At 44.3% G+C, this 27,950-nt stretch overlaps 1 protein-coding gene across 1 annotated transcript in view; it reads right to left on the bottom strand.

The window, feature by feature from the left end:
* Positions 1–27,950, bottom strand: part of LOC126334783 (agrin-like) — a 1,978,886-nt gene that overhangs the window by 1,849,602 nt on the left and 101,334 nt on the right. Inside the window, exon 3 of the mRNA XM_049997385.1 lies at positions 13,161–13,323. Within this exon, the coding sequence (XP_049853342.1) occupies positions 13,161–13,323 (163 nt within the window). The remainder of the gene's footprint in view (positions 1–13,160; positions 13,324–27,950) is intronic.

Here is a 27,950-nt window from a genome sequence, read left to right as displayed (position 1 = left end):
TTAAATACTTACTCCAGGAATGATTCTACTACTACACTGCAGTGGTATGTGAAACAGCACCTCCTGAGTAGAAAATTTAATTCTTTGGCTACTTAACAGAACGACGCGACTTATTATTTACAGATTTTATTGTATTTATGGATATGGAAGAACAACAGTTTAATATGAAATGGGTGGCTTAGATCAAAAGATCTATGTTAAGCAATCAGTATTAAATCAGTCTGCTTATAGACCGAATCGTATCCAAAATGTATAACACTGATTCGTGTGGTGAAACGCTTGGAACGTACAACAGTAAGTCAATTTAATGACAAAAAAGACGTACCACTAAGATCTTGGAACCTTACACTATATTAACACTTAAGGTATTCTTTGACTGTTATTGTTCCACTGTGTGTTCACGAGTTCCCTAGTTATAGATGCGAGAGTTGCAGAGTCCCTGTTTGCTATCAATACATAACACCTTGTGCAGTCGTCGTCATTCGATTTAGGACAATACATATAGCCGTTTTGCATACAGCTTCTCCTACTTCACAGTGAGTTACGACATCTTAGCCGGTAACTGGAACTTATCCAGAATGAATTTTCACTCTGCAGCTGAGAATGCACTTATGTGAAACTTCCTGGCAAATTCACACTGTGTGCCAGATCCGGATTCTAACCTAGCACCTTCGCCCTTTTTGGAAGAGTATTCTACAAACTGAGCTGTCCATCTCAGGATAGCTTAGTTAATTGAGCACTCGCCCACAAAAATCGAAGGTGCCAGGTTGGAATCAGTGTCTGGAAATCAGTTTTAATTTGCCAGAAATTTTTAGATGGAAATAACTTACACAGCTATTGTCATTCTCGTTTCACATTGATAGTATCGTTCATATCCTATCGTACTGTATTCCAGAACTGGTTTAGAAGACGGTTGTCTACGCCTCCTTCATTTGGAGGCCCTGCGACAGTTGACCTGAGATACTTTCGTAATTTCCTAAAACCTGTTATTATTCTGTTATGGGACTCTGCCTATAATACTCATTTTACGTTAATGTAAGTTAACGTCCATCTTATTAGTAAAATAGCTCACTTACAAGAAGGGGGGTGGGGTGGGACAGTATTCAGCAACTGGGTACACTAAGTTGCAAGTTGTGGTAAAAACAGCAGACTTAACAGTGGGATATGGTTTAATCTTGATACTTTAACGTTTCTATTAGATGTTTCCAAGAAACCTTCCGCAGTTTGGTGAACGATCAATAGTTACTCTCAGGTACTTAAGGTCAATCTTGTACAATGCCTTTTCCTTGTACATTGTCATATACTACGAAGTTATTCTGTTGCTGAAACTGAGTGCATATACTTCTGTCTCGCAGGATGTCCAAGACCATTATGATGAACATCACACAAAATGTGGTATGTACATTTCGTGATAAGGAACAAATGGTAAGAAATAAATATTTCAGGCCGATCTAGGTAGAGTATGATCAATGCGTTTTAGCCACCTATTTGTAACCCTTCTGTATTTGTCGAGAAACTAAAATCCTGCATCGACATTGAAGTGGCCACTTTGAATAAGAAACAACACACAACTGTCTGTGTTATGTCCACGGTCGAGTTTACCCCGTCTACATTTCATGACTGATTGTTGCAGATGAAATACTACTCGTCACAGGAAGCAGCTGGTGAACATTTGATGTATGGTGCAGGACTGGACGACCTTCTGGATGAATGAAAAGAGGAAATTTTCGCAACATGCGTCGTAATAATTGATAATAAATCGAAAAGTGTCGTGATGGATAGAAATGTATAGAAACTGACTCCCTGAAGCCGCAGAGAGAGAGAGAGTGACATTCTTCTGGACAAAAAATGGTTCAGACATTACAACTGAAGGACATGATGATGATCATGTGGGACATGATTCATCGATTAAGGCCCCTCACATTGCCCATGAAAAGCACGACTTGGACTCTAAAACTTAGATAATAAAATGCGGAGGAGGAGAAGAAATTATATCCGTCTAGCAAATAGCCAGTGCTAGCAACAGTCCCAAAGATTCTCAACTAAAACTTCGGTATCTTAATTCACTATGTTACAATGTCCGCCCCCCGTAGCTGCGTGTTCAGTGCGACACAGTGTCAATCCTAAGGGCCCGGGTTCGATTCCCAGCTGTGTCAGAGACTTTTTCTGCGCTCACGGACTGGGTGTTGTCTACATCTACATCTATATCCATACTCCGCAAGCCACCTGACGGTGCGTGGCGGAGGGTACCCTGAGTACCTCTATCGGTTCTCCCTTCTATTCCAGTCTCGTATTGTTCGTGGAAAGAAGGATTGTCGGTATGCTTCTGTATGGGCTCTAATCTCTCTGATTTTATCCTCATCGTCTCTTCGCGAGATATACGTAGGAGGGAGCAATATATTGCTTGACTCTTCGGTGAAGGTATGTTCTCGAAACTTTAACAAAAGCCCGTACCGAGCTACTGAGCGTCTCTCCTGCAGAGTCTTCCACTGGAGTTTATCTATCATCTCCGTAACGCTTTCGCGATTACTAAATGATCCTGTAACGAAGCGCGCTGCTCTCCGTTGGATCTTCTCTATCTCTTCTATCAACCCTATCTGGTACGGATCCCACACTGTTGAGCAGTATTCAAGCAGTGGGCGAACAAGCGTACTGTAACCTACTTCCTTTGTTTTCGGATTGCATTTCCTTAGGATTCTTCCAATGAATCGTAGTCTGGCATCTGCTTTACCGACGATCAACTTTATATGATCATTCCATTTTAAATCACTCCTAATGCGTACTCCCAGATAATTTATGGAATTAACTGCTTCTAGCTGCTGACCTGCTACTTTGTACCTAAATGATAAGGGATCTATCTTTCTATGTATTCTCAGCACATTACACTTCTTTACATTGAGATTCAATTGCCATTCCCTGCACCATGCGTCAATTCGCTGCAGATCCTCCTGCATTTCGGTACAATTTTTCATTGTTGCAACCTCTCGATATACCACAGCATCATCTGGAAAAAGCCTCAGTGAACCTTTTATGTCATCCACCAGGTCATTTATGTATATTGTGAACAGCAACGGTCCTATGACACTCCCCTGCGGCACACCTGAAATCACTCTTACTTCGGAAGACTTCTCTCCATTGAGAATGACATGCTGCTTTCTGTTATCTAGGAACTCCTCAATCCAATCACACAATTTGTCTGATAGTCCGTATGCTCTTACTTTGTTCATTAATCGACTGTGGGGAACTGTGTCAAACGCCTTGTGGAAGTCAAGAAACACGGCATCTACCTGGGAACCCGTATCTATGGCCCTCTGAGTCTCGTGGACGAATAGCGCGAGCTGGGTTTCACACGTCCGTCTTTTTCGAAACCCATACTGATTCCTACAGAGTAGATTTCTAGTCCCCAGAAAAGTCATTATACTCGAACATAATACGTGTGTTGTCCTAATCGTCATCATTTCATCGCCATCGACGAGCAAGTCGCCGAAGTGGTGTCAAGTCGAAAGACTTGCACCCGGCGAACGGTCTACTCGACGGGAGGCCCTAGCTACACGGCATTAAGTTTTGCTGTGTTACAATGCATGGGCTGGGATTAGTGGTTTTCAGACGACAATTTTCTATGAGCTCTGTTGTTGGTGTGAAATGCAACTCGTTTATACCAATAGAAAACCAATTACTGTTTCCCTAACATTAATTTCTAGTACTAATATTACAGTTCTCTACACATTTCACTTTGACGTCAGAGTTCAGGGAACAGCTATATACATTGAACACTTCTGGGTTCCAGGAAGACTATTGTTTCCTTCCTGTGGCATAGTAGTTGATGAGTTTTTACTCGGCCGTCAGATCAACAGAATTTGTTGGTGATATAGGCAAGTGTTGGGTGTGCAGATGAGAAGCGTAACAGCGCTTGTATGTAGGGTGTTCCATACCTTTCACTTACTGTATTTATGCTCAGTCCTTGATATGACAGACCTCTAGAAGTTTTAAAAGTGGTTATGGGTTGTCACTGCTGCACACCTTGACACCTGGTACCGCCGATGATGGACTACACGCTATATCTCTTTGGTGAATAAAATATATCAGTTAAGTGCCAAAATATACACTCCTGGATATTGAAATAAGAACACCGTGAATTCATTGTCCCAGGAAGGGGAAAATTTATTGACACATTCCTGGGGTCAGATACATCACATGATCACACTGACAGAACCACAGGCACATAGACACAGGCAACAGACCATGCACAATGTCGGCACTAGTACAGTGTATATCCACCTTTCGCAGCAATGCAGGCTGCTATTCTCCCATGGAGACGATCGTAGAGATGCTGGATGTAGTCCTGTGGAACGGCTTGCCATGCCATTTCCACCTGGCGCCTCAGTTGGACCAGCGTTCGTGCTGGACGTGCAGACCGCGTGAGACGACGCTTCATCCAGTCCCAAACATGCTCAATGGGGGACAGATCCGGAGATCTTGCTGGCCAGGGTAGTTGACTTACACCTTCTAGAGCACGTTGGGTGGCACGGGATACATGCGGACGTGCATTGTCCTGTTGGAACATCAAGTTCCCTTGCCGGTCTAGGAATGGTAGAACGATGGGTTCGATGACGGTTTGGATGTACCGTGCACTATTCAGTGTCCCCTCGACGATCGCCAGAGGTGTACGACCAGTGTAGAAGATCGCTCCCCACACCATGATGCCGGGTGTTGGCCCTGTGTGCCTCGGGCGTATGCAGTCCTGATTGTGGCGCTCACCTGCACGGCGCCACACACGCATACGACCATCATTGGCACCAAGGCAGGAGCGACTCTCATCGCTGAAGACGACACGTCTCCATTCGTCCCTCCATTCACGTCTGTCGCGACACCACTGGTGGCGGGCTGCACGATGTTGGGGCGTGAGCGGAAGACGGCCTAACGGTGTGGGGGACCGTAGCCCAGCTTCATGGAGACGGTAGCGAATGGTCCTCGCCGATACCCCAGGAGCAACAGTGTCCCTAATTTGCTGGGAAGTGGCGGTGCGGTCCCCTACGGCACTGCTTAGGATCCTATGGTCTTGGCGTGCATCCGTGCGTCGCTGCGGTCCGGTCCCAGGTCGACGGGCACGTGCACCTTCCGCCGACCACTGGCGACAACATCGATGTACTGTGGAGACCTCACGCCCCACGTGTTGAGCAATTCGGCGGTACGTCCACCCGGCCTCCCGAATGCCCACTATACGCCCTCGCTCAAAGTCCGTCAACTGCACATACAGTTCACGTCCACGCTGTCGCGGCATGCTACCAGTGTTAAGACTGCGATGGAGCTCCGTATGCCACGGCAAACTGGCTGACACTGACAGCGGCGGTGCACAAATGCTGCGCAACTAGCGCCATTCGACGGCCAACACCGCGGTTCCTGGTGTGTCCGCTGTGCAGTGCGTGTGATCATTGCTTGTACAGCCCTCTCGCAGTGTCCGGAGCAAGTATGGTGGGTCTGACACACCGGTGTCAATGTGTTCTTTTTTCCATTTCCAGGAGTGTATGTCGTTATTTAAACAGCATGAGAGCCATTACAAAATACTAAGGAATAGTATTCTTACCGGTGAATGCTTTCTTTCTGATTTTCCTAATGCTCACGTTGAAAGAGCTACTGGGGCTTTTCATTCTTATGGTCTTTCTGCACTAAGTAGGTCGTTGACGGCAGCAATTGTTCATAACAGTGTTACTGTCTTTGGAAAGCTGTTTGGGACAAACGAGTATCAAGCAGATGTTAAGTGTAATATGAGCCTCTGTCTTGATGCCCAACTGTAGATATGAGAACTGAATGTGGTATGAGGCACACTGAATTCAGACATATAGCTTACCTCGTAAGCTGTCACAGAAGACTGTATTCAACAGTATTCTTCTGTATATCAAATACGTCTTTAAATCTCGCTACCACTGGTCCTCTCATACGATTTTCCACTCTGTGAACGCTTCAGGTATTCTGGGTTAGTCAGAAGCAAAGGTACATGCTACGAGGGGCGGTAGTATTAGTGATTCGAACAAAATACGTCTTATGAACATATGTCCTATTCTTAACAGTTTCCGAGGAAACTGATGAAAACAATGGGGAACACGACACATGCAGTTGGCAGAAAAAGAAACAATTGTCATCTAATGTTTCGTTTAATTGTGTACATACTTCTCACAAACGTTGTCCAAAAAAGTTGACGGTCAGGAGCAAGGCATTTTGCGTCTCTTTTCGACAGCAGCTATGTTGCTAATCTGAACTTACTCGTACGTGCCTTTACTTGAGCACACGTGAGCCGATCACGTCCTTCATCGCCAACACTCACATGTGAATACAGTCAACGCGACATTAGACTATGTCGATTTCAACGCGCCCTTCACTTTCGAGTGGCCGGGTGACGAGTCCTGCAAGCGTACACGTTGTTTGCTCACGTTTCAGTACTTCAGTGGTTGCACCAATGTTCGATAGTGTTGTACAGTCATAGCAGTGCGTCAGTTGCACACGAGGCGACGGGCGCATGTATGAACAAGAAATTCTCCTCTACGTCCACTCTGCGCTTCTAGACTTAGCTATTAATCCAACCCCACAAACAGTAAACTAACGGAGAAGAGCGAGTGACCTCGGTGGCTAAGAGATGAGTACACGGGGATAGATCCAACGCGAATCATACGTTTCAGGGTCAGTGGTCATAAAAATTTTCGAACAGCTCTATGTCGAGTACATTTAAGAAAAAGGCGTATGATGATTTTTAAGTTTTTTGTTCAGAATGGCCAATACCGTCACCGCTCAACGCAGGTACCTTTCATCCTGACCCACCCTGTATGTTGTTAACTGAATGAGTTAGAGACGCAGGACCTTAGGAAATGTTGAGCACCTGTACGGAGATCTACATACAGTACGAAGGGATAAGCTGTTAGAACACGCAAAATGAAAACAAGAGAAATACCGGCTTAAAATGGCTATATAAACGTAGAGAAACCGAACGCTGCTACGGATGTGAGCAGGTAGTTTGCTTTTTAAACACTCATGTTCTCGATAAATGGCCGTTGGTTCACGCGAGAAAGATCCGAGAAACTGTCAGCTTAACGAAACGATCTAAGTAATTTAATTAAAGCAATGGGTGAAGGTAGCAGCGGCGAATCTAAACTGTAGAATAGGAGACTGTGTACAGTACTCATTTAGAAGGATTGCTGAATAGCGATACTTCGCTGCTAGAGACTCACGTACGAACAATATTCGCGCTGACATTTCCTTCTGTATTGACATATGCTTTAAAACGTGATATATATGTAATTCACATTTCGTCCGTGTTCACTCCTTTTCCTTGGCGACAAATAAAAACTCGCTCACAGTACGGAGAAAGTGTTGTGTGAAACAACTTATGAGCTACTATGTAACAATTTTGCAACGCTTGCATATCCACGAACGTACACTGACAAGCCAAAACATTTTGACCATCTGCTTAATAGCTTGCTTGTCCGTATTTGGAACGAAATAATCTCTAATTCTGGTTATCATGGATCCGATAGCTGACTAACAGGTTTGTGAAGGTATATGGCATTAGATGTCTACGGTCAGTCCTGTAATTCGCGTAAATAACGGGCAGCTGATTTGTAAACGCCGTCATGGCGCCCGATACTTAACCAGAATGACTGTATAGGATTTACATGAAGTGAATTTGGTCGCCGAGACACGAACGTGAGTTCATTACAATGCTCCTCAAACGACTGCAGTACGGTTCTGGCTCCGAGACACAGACAATTACACTGCTGAAAGATGACATCGTCGTCGGGGGAGAGATCAATGATGGAGGGATGCAGGTGATTCGCTGCTGTCAGCGAATCTTCATTTACTACCACAGATCCCATGCAAGCGCAGGATAACGTCTCCGACAGAGTAATACTGCTACCACAGCCTGCATCCGTGGCGCGCTGCACGTTTCGAGCCGCCGTTCATCTCCATGACGGCGTTTGTGGAGACGACCTAATGTAGCAAAACAGCGATCCATCCGAAGAGCCGACACGTTTCCGTTAATCGGCGAGTGAATCCCGACCACTGTAATCGTAATTAACGATGTCGTTGGGTCAACATGTGAACAAGCAGGGGTAGTCTGCAGCAGAGCTCAATGTTCACCAATGTACGATTCCGATATGCTCTGAAACACTTGCGCGTGCACCAGTATTGCTCTCTTTCGGTAGAGACGCCATAGATCACTATCTATCCCACTTAACATAGCAGACGAGCCACCGAAGCTTACGTTCTGCGAAGAGTGGCGGAATTCCAACCATTCAGCGGCTAGTGATAGTTTGACTGTCCTTCAAGTGGCTCTGAGCCCTATGCGACTTAACGTCTGAGGCCATCAGTCCGCTAGGACTTAAAACTGCTTAAACCTAACTACCTTAAGGACATCACACACATCCATGCCCGAGGCAGGATTCGAATCTGCGACCGTAGCGGTCGCTCGGTTCCGGACTGTAGCGCCTAGAACCGCACGGCCACTCCGGCCGGCTTCACTGTCCTCCTTTTCGTAGATGCTCATGACGGTAGCATGTGAACATTCGGCCAGTTCCACCGTTTTAGAGAAATTCGTTCACAGGCTCTGCGTAATAATAATCTGCCCTATGCAGAAGATGCTGTCTCAATTAATTACCCCACTTGCAGCCCATATCTTCGCTAGGGTGAGCCCCGTCCGTGTCTGCTCCGCTTAAATATTTTTGTTACTCGTCATGTGGTCTCACCGACACCAGGTGTCATCCATCGTCGCTGTGGGCAGTGGTCATATTACTTTGGATTCACAGTGAAATCAATACCCTTAGCTGCATAGAGACGATGATATAAGTCAACGGGGGCAGGTGAAAATGTGTGCCCCGATCGGGACTCTAACCCGGGTTCTCCTGCTTACATAGCAGACGCTCTATCCACCTGAGCCACGAGGACACAGAGGATAGTGCGACTGCAGGAACTTATCTTTGGCACACCTCCCATGAGACCTACATTGGCAACTTATTGTCCCGCACTATGTTGATAGCGCCCCTGCCCATTATACTCATTACTCGCGGCTTTACTGCCGATTCCCGTAAGAGTTCGGGCTCTGTTTGCGCATCTGCACAGAAGAAGATGGGTAAATGGCCGGTGAGCCTTAACTATATATATAGCTCACATGTTCCCATGTCCGAAAGAACAGATTCCATATTTATTTATTTTGGCTTATCACTGTATCACTGTGGTCGGATACAGTCAAGGGACCGGCCCAAGCAGCCGTGCGTATTTCAGCGCCCGCCACGGGAACAGGTAGATGCGCCGACCCCTGCTCTAAATCGCCCGGTGGACGAATGACGGAAGACGGTGCGACGCCCACAGTGGTTGTGCTTTAGAGGCTGTTTACCACACCCTACTAGGTGAATATCGGGCTCGTACAAGCATCCTTCTTCATATACACGCTTAGGAAACATTTAGAAAACTTTTTGTCACTTGTACACAGAATTTACTCTAGAAGTGGACAGACAAGGTACACTGATTCCGTCCCGGATATGGTGTTTAGGAGATTGATGACAGTTAAACTCGTAATCAGCTGCAAGAGCAGCTCCCCAAAGGGGACGAGGCCAGGTCGTATATGTTTTTATGCTTTTTTCCACGTCCAGCTAGGTAAATAGTGGTCTGGTAACCAAATCCCAACTCAGACACACGTTAAAACCAGACCTGGAAGATTTCCTCACACTAGGAAATCAGATTTGCTGCAGAAGCAGACGGATGGGATACACACATTCATTTTCTGAAGAAGTTATGGTTTCTGAGCGCCACCCACTAACATTGCCAAAACATTTATAACACCACCGACCCTCATAGATACATGACGAAAAGATAAGAAGGAAGAAGAAGAGGAAGAAGAGGAGGAGGAGGAGGAGGAGGAGGAGGAGAGCGAGACATATGCTTGTACGTAACGAGTTCCATTGGTGAAATGACTGAGGAAGAACAATTCTTCATCTTCGTAGCGACGCGTAAAAAGTGTCAAGATTCGAATCTTGAGGACAACGATAGTGAACTGCGTTTCACGGTAACACCACCAATATCGATGGGGCTTACGGATGTTAACTGAAGGAGTGAACTATACGTGGTACAAGCGCTTGCTGAAGCAAACAGAGTAACTCACTGCCAATGTTCAATGGCTACTAATAAATAATGTCACTTGATACCATCCTTGGTGGTCAGTTAACGTGTGTACAGTTGCATCTACGGTTATAGAGTTTAATACCCCTTCATAATTTTTTAAATTGTATTAAAATCTTTATACTCCTTTTAGAGACAAACAGATACATATGCGAAAACATTCTATTTACTGTACTACATTCTGAAGATTTTTTTGGTACGACTAACGTGATATACACAGTAAAATAAATTTCTATTGTAAAAAAATATGAGGAATTACAGCAAAATCCGACAAGCTTAAAAACAATAGGTTAATAGAAAATAAAATACCAAAATGAAACTATATTTGTGCCCTTCCAACACATAGGAAAGATTATTCGTAATTACTTTCTATAACGCCCTCACAGTCGATACCTATAGAATCATAATCATACCCTTCTGTGGCGACTCTTTAAGAATGTCATCCTTTGGCAATACTCGTGATGCTGTACCATTGTGTTGTGCATTTTTCAATCTTTCTCGCCCCTTCTTTGACAACATCTCTTTTCTCCACTCCCTCTTCTTACACGAATGGTACCAGCTGTCTATGAATGGGATATGTTCTTATGGAGCTCATGATAAAGTTGAGGAATGTTGTTCATTATTTCCTTAAGATTTTTTCCACTTCTCAAATTCTGTTTCAAACTTACCTAGACGCGAAAACTGCAACTGCAGAAGTGGTATTGATGAAGGACTAATATTGGGCCTCTTGTAATCCGCTTCTACAAACTCAAGAACCATGGCTTAGTGAATACTTGAATTGCACTATTGCCGGCTTTTCTTTGCTGATTAAGATCCACCTCATGTTCATCCATTGTGTTCCCCACTTTTTCCTGTGCTATTGTATCCATGGATTCAATTAAATGAAAGTGTTCTATTCCATTTCCACTACAAAACGCTTTCTGCCGACCTGGGGACTCAGGACATACGTGAAGCGTTTCTTTTCCTTATCAGACAGACTACAACCTTTATCTAATTCCATAAACAAGACCAGGATCAAGTACTTTGTGATGTTTTGTGTCAGAAAGTTCATTTTGCCTCACGATATACAGCCAGCATTTCAAAATATGGCCTGTTTACACATGCATTAAATATTACCATAAGTATACTTGAAAGGATACACACTAAGCTACAGCTGTAATTATAAAAAAATCGTACTTGAAACTTCATTAAAGATATCAGAATTCTTCTTCTGTCCCCATTTCACATACAACTAGTACTCTAAATTCATTCCATGTATAGGCTTTTATCACCATCTATATGCAAGAAATCGCTTGTACTTCTTTAACTCAGAATACGTCCACAAATTAGCTTACCAAATGTGTATTTAGATCATTTTCTTGTGAAACGTCACTTCTACCTATTGTACTCTCCGCCCCTCAACTGAAGACCTCCTTCCGCCTGAAATATAAAATTTCGAGTATTGGCTCCTTACACCAGACTTGCTAGTTCAACCCTCCTAAGGACCCAATAGTAATTATCATTGTTCATTACGAAGGGTATGTTGACTACAATTTATTGAAACTTAGTGCCTATATGCATGCGATTTTAATTTAAACATTTGCAATGTTGTTGCGGTAGTGTCAAGCTGTAACAAAACAACAAGGAAACCTAAATGACAATTTCATACAATAAAACAAAAGGTGGTACTGACACTTTTGATCAGCTGTGCAAAACTTAACACGACTGCACGCGCAACAAGAAGATGAACTGTGAGGGTTTCCTGTGGCATTTTGGATCAAAGTGGGATAAACGCCACGGTTCTGTTTACCGGTTCCAGCACTGAAGTAAGGAAGCCCCGAAGAAAATTTCTGCATGAACTGGCATGGAAATTAATTGCGCCTCACCTAAGGGCTAGATTGAATATACCTGCACTACGAAGGAATGCGAAGAGAACTTTAGAAGAAATATTGGAAATAGATACTGTGTCACCAGACAGACCAGAACCTCTAACGAGCAAAGTGAGATGTTTACTGTGTTCAGAGAAAAGGGTCAGAAAAACAAAAATGTGTTGCCTGGTTTGCAAAACTGCGATCTGAGAGGAACATAGAACCCTCATTTGTACCGAGTGTGTTCACTGATAATAAAAATGGTGACTGATATATTACAGTTTTTCGCTTATGCGTTTTTGCACGAATATGCTCTAATAGTAATTTTGTAAACATCCTATGCTAAAATATCCTGCGGAAATCAAATAACCCATTATATTATATTATTTTATTCATTCAAGTTCAGACTCATGTTGAATATATACATTAATAAAAAAATATAAAAACGCGTTTTCAGCATAGTGTTTAAGTGTAACTTGTATCAAATTTGTAAATACGTATGTTACTCATTGTAATAAGTAAATAATGTCAAGAAAGGCATTCTGTTCCATTATACACATTCAAATATGGGGAATCGAAACATAAAGAAATATAAAACATTATTTATTACTAATACTACGCACATTTTATAAATACCATGTGTTACTAGCTATAAGTAACTACATAGTAATTTTCAAAGTCCGAATATATAAACAGTCCAATGTGTGTATTAATGAGCTTGGAACACATGAGATAGGATAACATTTTACTGGGGCCCTGTGGATCCCAATGTGATGTGCAAGTTAATTCAAATCAAGTCTGCGACGCGAGGGTTAAGATACTCTCCTGCGTCTGTAATGTCAGCCGTAAGGACATAGAATACCGTGCATTGTTGAACACAGGATATATACATCGCAGAGGTCTCTGTCGGGGCATAATTTTCAAAGTGCTCGATACTATCGGCTTCACATCACGTCTTAATTGTCCCGATCCCGAACAAAAATCGTTACTGAAACGACAGTAGTTTCTGAAGAAGATCAAACTACATCGCAGGCGTTTCAGTTGTTCCTTGTCCATTCTCACCGTGTACGTACCAGACGTTGCTGCAAGCGCGCTACATGGTGCTGCTCAGGAGAAACTATGTAGTGCAGACGACTGGTGCGGGCCTACCTTTGGCTGCAGCCCGCACGACGTCCAGGTATCGCAGCGCCATGGGCAGAGGACTGGCGAACAGGCGTAGGCGCGACCCGTCGGGCCTGGCGAGGAAGATGGCCGTGTGCAGGACCCGCAGCGTACGAGCCTCCACCGGGCTGCCGCCTCCGCGAAGAAGCACCTCAAGAGCGGAAACATATTTGTCATCACTTACGTCTATTCATTGTCGAAAATAGCGCAATGCTGTCTACTATTCACTAGCTGAGAAACCCGACGTTGCCCCGATAGTTACTTATCCACATCTATTAGCCCATCCCCCTCCTCCTCCTCCTCCTCCTCCTCCCCCTCCCCTCCCACTCTCTGGCCACCTCCTTCTCCACCCCTCCCTCTGTACACCACCACCTCTCCCCGTACAATGAAGGTGTAGTAAGAGACACACATTTTTCCTGCCATCTTTTTGTTCACCTCCATCACCCCATCTCTGTCCACTTTCTCCTCCACCTCCTCTCCCCCTCACTCTGCCTACCTCCTACCACTCTCCCTCTTTGCCCACCTACTCCACCCGCCTTCTCTGTCTATCACACCGTTACTATCTCCATCTCAATGGAAAATTGGTGGTTTTACCCCGAACAGTAATTCTTTTGAGATAGGGATATGTATACCAACTTCGGCTGAAGTCGATGCTGGAGGAAAGGAGATGTTGAACTTACACTCAAGTCTTTTAAGGACGTAATACATTTATACAACCAACAACGCTTCATGAATATTACTTTTACTTGAACTACAGGCCTTAATGGGATATAAAGCAATCAACATATTCTATTTAATGGAACTTCTTATCAATTACTATGAATGATACGACTTTACATATGTTTTCAAGTCCTGACTTCAATGCAATATCGTTGTTTCTATTGACGTCTGTGTGTAAATGATTACATTTTGCGTTAATGTAGGAATAATAATCAGTTTTGTTGTATGTTCGCACTTCTGTCTTAGTAGTGGTTAAAAATAAATTTTAGTCTGTAGTTGACATTTAATGACAGCAGTTGTGACAGATGGTCAGCGATTTTGTTATCTCTGTTGCTCTCTATTTGTTTACTCATTACACTCTTTCGTTGTTACTTTAGTACTAATCAGCTGTGGTACGTTCTGATATTAATAATGGTCAGAAACGAAATTAATTTCCAGTTAAAATTTAGTGACAGTAGATACGTCAGACGGTCAGCTATATTCTGTGGTCATATCTGCTTGTCGATAATTCTGCCAGAGGTGTTATTCCGTTGTACTGAATGTTTATTTCTCTTCTTGTGTCATTTAAGATGAATATTCTTATCCTGGATCTTGGTGGATAATATCAATTAAGTTTCTGATAAATTGTTCATACACTCCTGGAAATGGAAAAAAGAACACATTGACACCGGTGTGTCAGACCCACCATACTTACTCCGGACACTGCGAGAGGGCTGTACAAGCAATGATCACACGCACGGCACAGCGGACACACCAGGAACCGCGGTGTTGGCCGTCGAATGGCGCTAGCTGCGCAGCATTTCTGCGCCGCCGCCGTCAGTGTCAGCCAGTTTGCCGTGGCATACGGAGCTCCATCGCAGTCTTTAACACTGGTAGCATGCCGCGACAGCGTGGACGTGAACTGTATGTGCAGTTGACGGACTTTGAGCGAGGGCGTATAGTGGGCATGCGGGTGGCCGGGTGGACGTACCGCCGAATTGCTCAACTCGTGGGGCGTGAGGTCTCCACAGTACGTCGATGTTGTCGCCAGTGGTCGGCAGAAGGTGCACGTGCCCGTCGACCTGGGACCGCACCGCAGCGACGCACGGATGCACGCCAAGACCGTAGGATCCTACGCAGTGCCGTAGCGGACCGCACCGCCACTTCCCAGCAAATTAGGGACACTTGCTCCTGGGGTATCGGCGAGGACCATTCGCAACCGTCTCCATGAAGCTGGGCTACGGTCCCGCACACCGTTAGGCCGTCTTCCGCTCACGCCCCAACATCGTGCAGCCCGCCTCCAGTGGTGTCGCGACAGGCGTGAATGGAGGGACGAATGGAGACGTGTCGTCTTCAGCGATGATAGTCGCTTCTGCCTTGGTGCCAATGATGGTCGTATGCGTGTTTGGCGCCGTGCAGGTGAGGGCCACAATCAGAACTGCATACGACCAATGCACACAGGGCCAACACCCGGCATCAGGTTATGGGGAGCGATCTTCTACACTGGCCGTACACCTCTGGTGATCGTCGAGGGGACACTGAATAGTGCACGGTACATCCAAACCGTCATCGAACCCATCGTTCTACCATTCTTAGACCGGCAAGGGAACTTGCTGTTCCAACAGGACAATGCACGTCCGCATGTATCCCGTGCCACCCAACGTGCTCTAGAAGGTGTAAGTCAACTACCCTGGCCAGCAAGATCTCCGGATCTGTCCCCCATTGAGCATGTTTGGGACTGGATGAAGCGTCGTCTCACGCGGTCTGCACGTCCAGCACGAACGCTGGTCCAACTGAGGCGCCAGGTGGAAATGGCATGGCAAGCCGTTCCACAGGACTACATCCAGCATCTCTACGATCGTCTCCATGGGAGAATAGCAGCCTGCATTGCTGCGAAAGGTGGATATACACTGTACTAGTGCCGACATTGTGCATGCTCTGTTGCCTGTGTCTATGTGCTTGTGGTTCTGTCAGTGTGATGTATCTGACCCCAGGAATGTGTCAATAAAGTTTCCCGTTTCTGGGACAATGAATTCACGGTGTTCTTATTTCAATTTCCAGGAGTGTATTTTAGATCAATCTGCTCGATGAGGAAATTATTGTACATTATACATTAGAAATTATGCACTTTTAATCCTCAACGAACAAACTGTCCTAAAATATAAACAGTTTATCGAAAACTTTATTGACGTTATCCACCGAGATCCAAGATAAACCATAAAAGAGCCTGAGTCAAAATTCAGCTTAAGTAGCTCAATACTACATATATCCATTCTATATAACCTAAAACATCGCTTCTAGAGTTAGCTGCTGGTAAGCCTTTCAGGATGTGAGACCGTGGTCCAAGAAACTCTTCTGTTCCTGACGTTTCGTCCAGGACTGCGCTGGACATCCTCAGAGCCGCTCCTCCACTGAGTCTTGTAGACTGACCGGTCGGACGTCCGAGAGCGACATAAATACTGTGGAAAAGGGGTCGTGGTCAAAGTAACACCTGATGAATAGATATAATCCTTGTAAGAGATGAAACTTAACTATCGATTGCGTTTTGTGAAAGATAAAAGTTTCTAGCGTTTTTGCAGTTTCATTGCCTCCTCTATCCTATTAAAATTATCCTAATACTTATAAAATTCAAGGGCTTCTCTACATAGTAGTGGACAATAATCTGACGTTGAATATAAAATTACTGTTTCATAAAACTTTATTTTGGCGTTTCCTGACTGAAGAGCATCTTCAGCTACAGCTAATTTCTCTATTTCTCCTAGTCGGCAAAGAAGACTTCTGTGTTCTTTTAGCCGTGTATTTACGCTCCTCTTCCTAGTTCCAATATAAACTTTACCACACGTACATGGAATTTTGTTTACACCACATGTCGACAAAGGAGGGGATTTATCTTTCACAGATCGGAGTACTTATTCTTTTTGTTTGTCTAAAGACCGGTGTGATGTCATTTTTCTGTAAAATCTTACCGATCTCATCCGTTACTTTTTTAATAAAAGGGAGAGAAACTGTATTTTTCCATCGTTGTGGTTCATCCTTGTTCTTCGGTCTTCTCTTCCTTGGTCGCAAAATTCTCTTTACCTCTTTCTCTGAGTAGCCATTTTTCTCGAAAGCATGCTTGAGATGTTGTTATTTGAGCGTCAAACTGTTCCGATGTGCATATCCGTACGTATGATTTACCATTTCCATCGATTTTTGGATTAATTATATTTAGATAATCAAATAAATCGTTCAAAGCCTTTATACCATGGGACCAAACCACAAATGTGTCATCAATATATCGGTACCAGCGAGATGGCTTCTTATTTGCGTTGTGCAGAGACGACTGTTCGAATTTCTACATATATAAATTAGCGATCTCAGGACCTAATGGGTTACCCATTGCTACACCATCAAGTTGCTCATAAAATTCTTCATTCCACTGGAACTGACTAAGTAAAAGAATGTCTGAAAAGAGGAGTCAAATCCCCTGGAAAAATATCCATTATCAAAATCATAACAAGACGACAATCGATAGTTAAGTTTTATCTCTGACAAGGATTACCTCGGCTGACCTCGTGTTACGTCCGACCGGTCAGTCGGCATGGCTCAGCGGAGGAGCGCCTCTGAGGATGCCTAACGCAGTCCTGGACGAAACGTCAGGATCAGTAGAGTTTGTAGGACCGCGACCACACATCCCGAAAGGTTTACCAGCAGCTACGTCATCTGTTCGTGAAAGCCTCCATTTTAAGCATGTAGAATTGTCAACAAGCAGATGTAATCATACAACATCGCTGATCATCTGACGTAATTGCTGTCACGAAATTTCTGCTGGAAATTAATTTTATTTTTGACCATTATTAATGAAATGTCAGAACATAACACACAACTGATTACTAATGGAATAACAACGAAAGGATATAAAAGTAACAAATGGACAGCAAAAGAAACACGATATTGCATCAAAGTCAAGACTTGGAAATGTATGTACAATCATAATATTCTGAAATAGCTTACAAGTAATACATGCGTACCAAAATTAGCAGATGTTCTATTACAGATAACCTGTTGATGGCTATACAGTGTGTTACAAAAAGGTACGGCCGAACTTTCAGGAAACATTCCTCACACACAAAGAAAGAAAATATGTTATGTCGACATGTGTCCGGAAACGCTTAGTTTCCATGTTAGAGCTCATTTTATTGCTTCTCTAAAAATCACATTAATCATGGAATGGAAACACACAGCAACAGAACGTACCAGCGTGACTTCAAACACTTTGTTACAGGAAATGTTCAAAATGTCCTCCGTTAGCGAGGATACATGCGCCCACCCTCCGTCGCATGGAATCCCTGATGTGCTGATGCAGCCCCGGAGAATGGCGTATTGTATCACATCCGTCCACAATAGGAGCACGAAGAGTCTCTACATTTGGTACCGGGGTTGCGTAGACAAGAGCTTTCAAATGCCCCCATAAATGTAAGTCAAGAGGATTGATTTCAGGAGAACGTGGATGCCAAGGAATTGGTCCGCCTCTACCAATCCGTCGGTCACCGAATCTGTTGTTAAGAAGCGTACGAACTCTTAGACTGAAAAGTGCAGGAGCTCCATCGTGCATGAACCACATGTTGTGTCGTACTTGTAAAAGCACATGTTCTAATAGCACAGGTAGAGTATCCCGTATGAAATCATGATAACGTGCTCCATTCAGTGTAGGTGGACGAAACTAAAATGACGTCTAACATGGAAATTAACGTTTCCGGACACATGTCCACATAACATATTTTCTTTATTTGTGCGTCGAGTATTAATTTGTAACGAAGGCAGATGTGAACGGTCATAGTTACACTATAGGAGAGTTTAGTGGAAACGACAACACACAGGGCAGACAATGAGATAGGTTTAAGGAGCGTTCCAGACAAGATTTAATAGGCACCATCGGGAAAGGCAACACATCTGGATTTGGAAAGAAGTGGTTTTACTTTTGGCTGTGTTAACGACAAGCCGCGGTGTGGAAGGAAGAAGACACAAGACCAAACATGTGCCAGAGTCTCTCACTGAACGATCACCTATGAAGTGAACACCTAAGCAAACGTGCTTTAGAACTCTGTACACCGAGGCCATCAATGCGGGATCACACGCAAAAAAAAAAAACCTTAAGGTCATATCTTTCCGGCCTATGCTAGTAAACTATTTATCGGATACAAAGCGGAATGAGCGCGTTTTATTAGCGTATCGTGCTTATGTAACTCAGTTTCAAAATTTGATGAACCATACCTAGTTTATATTTTGGGATAAATGTATCATTTATCGCAGTTCACGTGCTAGATATATTGTCGTTTGGGCGAAAGATAATCCTCGTTGCAAAGTCGAGTTACAAACAAACCGTGTAATATAATGACAGGAGCAGCGATGACATCATAAGATTTGCTTGGGAAGCACTTTTTTGAAGGGACTGCGATTGGCGAAAAGTACTGACACAAGTTACAAACATGGTCAATACCTCAGCTCGAGGAAAGGGGTCTCCCAGAACGCAATGGTCGCAGCAAGACGGAGCGCCTCCTCACTACCCTCCGTGAATGAACACTTCCCAGGACGGTGAAGAGGGTTTCATCAGCAACAACAGCGCCCTTGAAATACCCACCAAGAATACCTGACCTTAACTGGGTCGACAGCTCATTATGGGCTGTCATTAAGGTGCATGTATCTGCACGTCGTTTAAGCTACAAACGAAGAACTGCGTGAACTTGTTGAGGATGCATTAAGCACTGTAACACTGGACATTACCAAAAATATGTCAAGAACAACTTAATACCTAAGGAAGGATTTGTGTTTAAAAGAAGTCAGTCAGCATTCGATGCTAATGGGTATGCAGACTTCTCGCCTACCGTGTATATGCCTCATTGTCCGTTGTTTTTCGCCATACAACTTGAGGCGTAGCGTCTTGCTTCATTCCCGTTGAAATCAGAGAACGGCGAACAGAAGTGCAGTATGAGTCACGCGCTGGACAGGTGGTGTCAAATGCTAGAGTGTATGCAATTTGTATGCAATGTGGTAGAGGTCACTAGCTGACGGACACTAAGCTGCAGTCGAAATACTATCATTTTTATTTGTAGTTCTGTTTGTTTAATTCCATAATTGTCTGTTAGTTACCACTGTAATTGTCCTTAGTTTGTGAGTGAAGTAAGGTATGAATGTGAAATTGTTGTGGTTGGCAGGAGAGCCAACCCGTATACCTAAAGGAGGCCGAAATGCACGAGTTTTAGCTCACGCAGGCTGGCGTGAGGTCTGGAACATGACAAGGGAATTACAATTGAGAAAAACGGACGTAGCTGGAGGAATAATTAACTTTAATCCATTAATGGAGAACGTCGCTCTTTATGGTACATGATTCACAAAATCAATAGTACGGATACTGGCGCCTTGCTAGGTCGTAGCAAATAACGTAGCTGAAGGCTATGCTAACTATCGTCTCGGCAAATGAGAGCGTAGAAGTCAGTGAACCATCGCTAGCAAATTCGGCTGTACAATTGGGGCGAGTGCTTGAAGTCTCCCTAGACCTGCCGTGTGGCGGGCTCGGTATGAAATCACTGATAGTGGCGACATGCGGGTCCGACGTATACTACCGGACCGCGGCCGATTTAAAGGCTACCACCTAGCAAGTGTGGTGTCAGGCTGTGACACCATAGAAATAATGTTTAATGTAAGGTTTTTATACTATACATTGAGGTAACTGGTCTCTTGAGGAATGTACGAGAATAACATGTGTGTCATTCATTCGTACCGGGGAGTTTGTTAGAAACTATTTCTTCAGTTCGTGGTATTGGGGAAATGAGATTATGATTTCGTTAAATTGGTTATGTTAAGAGAGAGTTTATTTTTGATTTGTGGGTTTCCAAAATTTATTTATATTAATTTACTACTGTATGGCAACGACGTTGCCGCAGTGCATACACCGCGCTGTCGGGCGTGGTCGGCACTTGGATGGGTGACCATCCAGGCCGCTATGCGCTGTTGCCATTTTCGGGTAGCACTGAGTCTCGTGATGCGAATTGAGGAGCTACTCGACCGAATAGTAGTCAAGAATACCATCATAATGACCGGGAGAGCGGTGTGCTGACCCCCCGCCCCTCCTATCCGCATCCTCCACTGAGGATGACACGGCGGTCGGATGGTCCCAGTAGGCCACACGTGACCTGAAGACGAAGTGCTTTAATTTACTATTGTGATGCAGTGACTAATTTTGGTTGGTTCTGTATACATGAGCGCGATTTAGCGAGTTTGATGCTGCTTTCCGACTGGCTGTGATGTTTCTCTGGTAATCAGAAATTAGCATTTCGCGCGTATTTTGGGAACTAGAAACTTTTTTTTGTGCAGAGAGATGAGTAGACTCCGGGCTTGGGTCTCACAGTGGCCGGACACATTGAGAGGTGTTCCGACGACCATGATTGCGTAAAGAGTGGAAGAGAGTTCGATTTAACCACTGTGTGAAATTCAGTACTTTTGGTGACATTTTAAATAACTAAATTTCCCATAGCGTGTTGCTTAGTCGCGAACGTGCACATTTTTGTACGTGAGATTGATCATACCAACATTTGAGCGAGCTATTATATAAAAAAAAACAATAAATTTTGCAAATTTTCTGTGAAGGTTAACAACAATTACGATAAACTGACTACGGTTGTGAAAGATGTGTGCGTGTGGACTATTCAGACTTTTACAGCTTAGAGTAACGTTTGGTAGTAACTGGTGTATGCAAGCTTACCGTAATGGAGAGAAATTTCACGCACTTACATACTTGCATTTAACTATTGCTAACCTTCCAGAGAAAAAGCAAATTTTAGCGCGACTTGTGGTTACGAGGAACACAACTGTTTTTCCTACAGCTTTTTCCTACTGAAAACTACATTTCAGTAACTTCAGGGGCGAGTGCGTGTGAGAGAAGACACGCACCACAAGGTGAGCGCAACTTTAGACGCAGCAGAATCTCAACGCTCCGCCGCAAATTCCGAAGAGGTTGTAAAATTCATATGTGGTATTCACCCGTGTGGCTTAATGATACGTTCAGGAACAAAGTGACGAAATCATTGGCTCGCTGGAGGGCTCATTCTCGCGACCTGGTTGACAAGTTGAGCAGCAAAAATAAGAGAAAAATTGCACTCCATTCTTTTAAAAGTATTCGAAGTAACTAAACACAGAAAATAAATACCAACAGGTCGTTTAAGAACATTTTTACGTCACCCGTTCTCATCCACACCACCACCCCCAACTGGCCCTCGTGAATTATACTCACACAGTATTTTTATGCAAAATAAGATTTCTGTATACACCAAATTTGGTTGAAATTTCTCGGATCGTTCCTGAGTTGCGATTCAATGTCACCAGATTTTCATACCCATCCCTATGGTATGTAGATCGTTCTTAACCCCACCGCGCTTCTTTCCAGATAGCGAGTGATAGGTGTATCAAGTATGGCTGAAATCTATGTGAAAGATTAGGAGGAGATGTTGAACATACATACATACTCTGACGGAAAATAATCGCAACACCAAAAAATACTTAATATAAAGCAATGCAGTTTCGGGAGTTCATTTTTCTTCATAACGTATTTAAATGATTAACATTACAAGATCACAGGTTAATTTAAGAGTGAATTAAGCCATTGCAAGTGTGAAATGCTGGTACATTAACAGGCGGTGTAACCACCAAAATGTTGAACTCCTATTGGGCTCACCACTCTATGGTGAGTTCATGTTTGGTTATCACGTGGCCCCAGCCTTTGCAACTCCTCTTCCCTTCCCGTGCTGTACGTCTGTCCTCCTGCTATTCCTTTGCCCTCCCTTGCGGAATATGTCTTGGATATTTTCGGGTATGCGTTCTACTGCTCGGTAGCCCGGCATCGGAACAGCCCCTCGTCTGCTTTTCCTTCTTTTATTGTTATCCGCCTTCTCCCCTTCCTCCGCTTCGGCGTTTGAGGTCTGTTCTAATTTCTTATACCTCCCTCTGCGCTCTTGAGGGCCTGCTCACGCGTTTGACACGTAACACGCGACTGGGCATGGCGTAATTCGCAGCCCCAGGTAGACAGGTAGAGTTTGCAGTTATCTCTTGCTACAGACAAGGCCCAGGGAGGGATGACTGCCTAAACTATTACCTTCGCAACTGCCAACTGGTTCCTCTTTCTGGAGTTCTCGAGGTGTGACTTGAAGAGTGAACAGTCGTCGGAGGCAGGTGAGCCCCCTCAGAGGGAACCCCAGTCGGAAGGTGCGCGCCGCCTGAGACGCTGGCAATCATGAGGGAGTTTTTGTCGCAATGAGCCAGTCATCTCCAGGTCAGTCTGCGTCTGCTAAACGTAATAGGGATTAGGCTAAAGATTCAACGAACTCCAAGTTGCGCCTCGGTTCCTTTTGGTGTCATTTACCGAAGAAGATAAGACTTTTGCTACAGTTAATCCATTTATTATTCAGAAAGGCGTGGATGCAATGGCAGGTCCTGTGAAATCCTGCTCTGACTTACGTGATGGCACTTTGCTTCTGGAGATTTGCTACAGTTAATCCATTCATTATTCAAAATAGCGTTGATGCAATTGCAGTTGCTGTGAAATCCTGCTTTCACTAACGTGATGGTACTTTCCTTCTGGAGATGAATTGTGATCTTCCATCCCAACAACTGCATATATCTTCGCTCCTCCATGACGATCCTGTTTGTGTGGAGGCCGATCACAGTCTGAATTCTTCGCGTGGTGTTATTCACACTCGGCTGCTTAACGCCTGACCAAGACAGAAATCAAACTACCTCTCTCATCAGGGAGTCATTGAGACCAATTGGATAATGGAAAAGGCTGACGCAAACTTCGTGCTCGCATGCACTCTCTTCCTCATATTTGATCGACTGGTGCTTCCAACGAAAATTAAGGCAGGCTATGACATCATGGTCCAACCGTATATTCCAAACTCAATGCATTGCTACCAGTGTCAACGTTATAACCACAATCCCACGACCCGTTAAAACATGGCCAAATGTGTTACCTGCGGTAAAGACGCTCACGAGGGCGATTGCCTGCCCCTTCTCCCTGCTGTATCACTTGTTAATGGCGACCATGCCGCCTCATCCCATGAGTGTCCCGTGTATCTCGATGAGCATCCCGAGACCAAGGTGAAGGAAAATGTACCCTACCCTCGCTCGCAAGTTGTTAGCTAGTTGAAAGACCTACATTTTACCATCCGACAATTACTGTATCGCTCGCGCTATGTCTCACTCCACTAAGAACACTGCAGCACAGGCTTGCGACCTCCAATTTTAGTACTGCAGTTGTGAAATTGCCCAGTATCACGGTAGCGTCCCCGTCTCCTACTGCAGTTGCGCGACAAGCCACCCAATCTTCGCCTCCGGCGGCGAAATCACCCGCTACTCTATTTGCAGGCCAGAAAGGACAAAATGAATACTCCGACGAAGACTTTTTACATCCCTCGAACTAACCGATGTCTGAGTCTTCGTGTGCCAAACGTAAAGGCTCTAAGAAATCGAACAAAGAAAATGGTATTTTCCCTCTCCGATTCGATGAGCCTCTTCAACTTTGTCGCCGTGTGATACCCTCAATAGACCTACTTATATTTACCTGGTACGCACTGGCAACCATTTTTCTGCCCTGGAGTCCGCAGGCCAAGTCAGAGAGAATGCCGACGCCTCCATCAATTACAGGGAACAGGATCCTCCAGTCTCTGCGCCCTGCACCTGTTGGAAGCTATTGCACTCCTCATTTTCCTCCCTTGTTTCGCCTTTTCTCATTATAGCGACGTACTAAGGTTGACGAGATACGGTTAAAGCTCCCTAAGGCTATAGATACAGCAATAAGGAATAGCTCTTTCGGCAGTACAGTTAAGGAGGAATGGACATCTCCAAAAAAGCCCATCACAGATTTTGGGAAGGAAAATATTGGTACAAAGAAGGTAACTGCGAAGAAATCATGAGTAACAGAAGAAATACTTCAATTGATCGATGAAAGGAGGAAGTACGAAAATGTTCTGGGAACTTCAGGAATACAGAAATACAAAGTACAAGTCGCTGAGGAATGGAATTAATAGGAAGTGCAGGGAAGCTACGACGAAATGGCAGCAGGAAAAATGTGAAGACATCGAAAAAGAAATGATTATCGGAAGGACAGACTCAGCAACCAGTAAAGTCAAAACAACCTTCGGTGATATTAGAACCAAGGGTGACATCATTAAGATTGAAACGGGAATTCCACTGTTAAATGCAGAGGAGAGGGCGGGTAAGTGCAAAGAATACACTGAAAGCCTCGATGAGGGGAAAGATTTGGTCTGATGTAATAAAAGAAGAAACAGGAGTCTATTTAGAAGAGATAGGGGACCCAGTATAAGAATTTAAAGAGCTTTGGAGGACTTAGGATCAAATAAGGCAGAAGGGATCGATAACACTCCATCAGAATTTCTGAAATAATTGGAGGAAGTGGAAACAAAAGGAATATTCACGTTGGTGTGTAGAATGTATGCCGGCCGCGGTGGTCTCGCGGTTCAAGGCGCGCAGTCCGGAACCGCGCGACTGCTACGGTCGCAGGTTCGAATCCTGCCTCGGGCATGGATGTGTGTGATGTCCTTAGGTTAGATAGGTTTAAGTAGTTCTAAGTTCTAGGGGACTGATGACCACAGCTGTTAAGTCCCATAGTGCTCAGAGCCATTTGAACCATTTTTTTGTAAAATGTATCAGTTTGGCGACATACCATCTGACTTTCGGGAAAGCATCATCCAAACAATTCCGAAGATGGTAATAACTGATAAGTGCGAGAATTATCGCATAATCAGCTTAACAGTTCACGCATCCAAGTTGCTTACAAGAATAACATACAGAAGAATGGAAAAGAAAATTGAGGATGCGCTGGTGGCTATCAGTTTGGCTTCAGTAAAGGTAAAGGCGTGAGAGAGGCAATTCTGACGTTGCGGTTAATAATGGAAGCAAGACTAAAGAAAAATCAAGACACGTTTATAGGATTTGTCGACCTAGAAGAAGCGTTCGACAATGTAAAATGGTGCAAGATGTTCGAAATTCTGAGAAACGTGGGGGGTAAGCTATAGGGAGAGACGGGTCATATACAATATGTACAACAGCTTATTGGTCAGCCAAAAGTATACTACCAAGAACGAAGTGCTCATACTGAAAAGGGTGTAAGACAATGATGTAGCCTTTCACCCCTACTGTTCAATATGTACATCGAGGAAGCAATGATGGAAATGAAAGAAAGGTTCAGAAATTGAATTAAAATTCAAAGATAAAGGGTATCAGTGGTAAGATTCGCTGTTGACATTGCTATCCTGAGTGAAAGTGAAGTAGAATTAAATGATCTGTTGAACGGAATGAACAGTCTAATAAGTACAGAGTATGGACTGAGAGTAAATCGAAGAAAGGCGAAGGTAATGAGAAGTAGTAGAAATGAGAACAGCGAGAAATTTAATATCAGGACTGACGGTCACGAAGTAGATGACGTTAAGAACTTTTGCTTCCTTTTTTTTCTCCCTTTAAGAACAAATTATGAGGAATAAATAAGGAAAAGTTTTTTTTTTTTTTTTGCAAAAGAAAACAAAGACTCCAATTATACCGGTTTCTCCTTCCAGTAAACAAAAATGAGTTTCCTTCGTCTTGTTGGCGAAGAAGCAATCTTTTGTAACAATTTTTTTTTCAAAGCCAAACTCAATCTTTTTAATTATGAGGAATAAATAAGGAAGAGGTTTTTTTTTTTTTTTTTTAATACGTAAAGTCGTCGTGCGACTTGTAGTTAAAGTCAAGTTCTTTTAGGAGCTCCTGAAGTGCCTCCGCCTACAGCGTGCCAGCTCGTCCAAACGTGTCTTCTCATGGCGTAGGCGTGGTTCTGGCTAGCAGATCTATTCAGTTCGGCTCGGTTTATACAGTTTTCAGCTTCTCAGGGCTTGGACGTTCCAGCTACTAGGTGGGTCATCGAAAGTGCTCCGTAAGAAATTGGAAAAATATTGTTTGTAGCGTGGGTTGCTTATCAGGACGCAGTGTCGTTCGTTGAGGTAAGTCCAATATCCTAGCGTAGACTTGTTGCCAGAAGCGGATCGTGTGGCCACAGATCCAATTCGCAGAGTGAGTTTTGGCGGAGGGGTAGAAAGTCTTATCGGGATACAAAAGCATGTGGACGTCGATCTTAGTCAGTGTCTGGCGAGTAAGAAACGCCAAAATTCGCCGCGCAAGTGTCCAGACGTCGAACGCTGTGCCACAGTGGAACCGGTTGGACATCCGTGTCATCCACTCCACAGTGGGTGCAGAGGGATGAATCGGCGAGATGGATGCGGTGCAGACGATCTCGATTAACTTGTTTGCCATTCACGGTGATGTACCACGCTGATTGAACGTCTGATTCAAGAAAACGAGCTTGGATCGCCTTCCACATGTGTCGCCACACGTACTGTGGATACTTACGTTCGATGGGGTTGGACGGGCGGCACTGTTGTAACAATTCGGAGACTGTTTTCGTGAGGTACAATCGTGGAAGTGGTAAGGACCGGTAGATATAACTGAACTCCAGGAAAAATCGTTGGATGTAATAAAAGGGGGTTGGAATGGTCGATACCAGTACTGGGGCGGACAAGGAGGCCGGTGCAAAGTTGTGAAGCAGGAGGCTAGTAAGGCTCTGCGGGCAACGGTGCCAAAGTTTTAGTTGGGAGCTGACGTAAAGTGCCTTGACACGAGTCGGCACGTAGATGAGTCCCACCCCGCCACGATCTCGTGGCTGTGCAAGGGATACATATTGCACCTTAAATAACATCTCCGAGCTGACGAAGGAGCCGAAAGCCATCAACAGTCGTCGGGCCTGGAGATTTGGGACTGGTAGTACTTGAGCCACATGTGGTATACGGGAAGAATGATACATGATCACATATTGCGCGCGTTGGATAACGTCGAGAGCTCGTAGCCGGTGATCTGCAAGATTTGCTCTGATTGTCTGTAGCAAGCGTCTACCTTTGATAGTCGCTGAACGGCGCAGATCTGCTGTGAAATCAAGTCCAAGACACCGTATGGTGGCGGCGACACTAAGGGGGGGCAACGCATCTCTCCTGCAAGCCCTCACCA

This window comes from Schistocerca gregaria, chromosome 2, assembly GCF_023897955.1.
Source record: "Schistocerca gregaria isolate iqSchGreg1 chromosome 2, iqSchGreg1.2, whole genome shotgun sequence".
NCBI classification, from domain to species: domain Eukaryota; kingdom Metazoa; phylum Arthropoda; class Insecta; order Orthoptera; family Acrididae; genus Schistocerca; species Schistocerca gregaria.
Note: the sequence above shows the minus strand (reverse complement) of the source record. Positions and strands in the feature narration are given on the sequence as shown.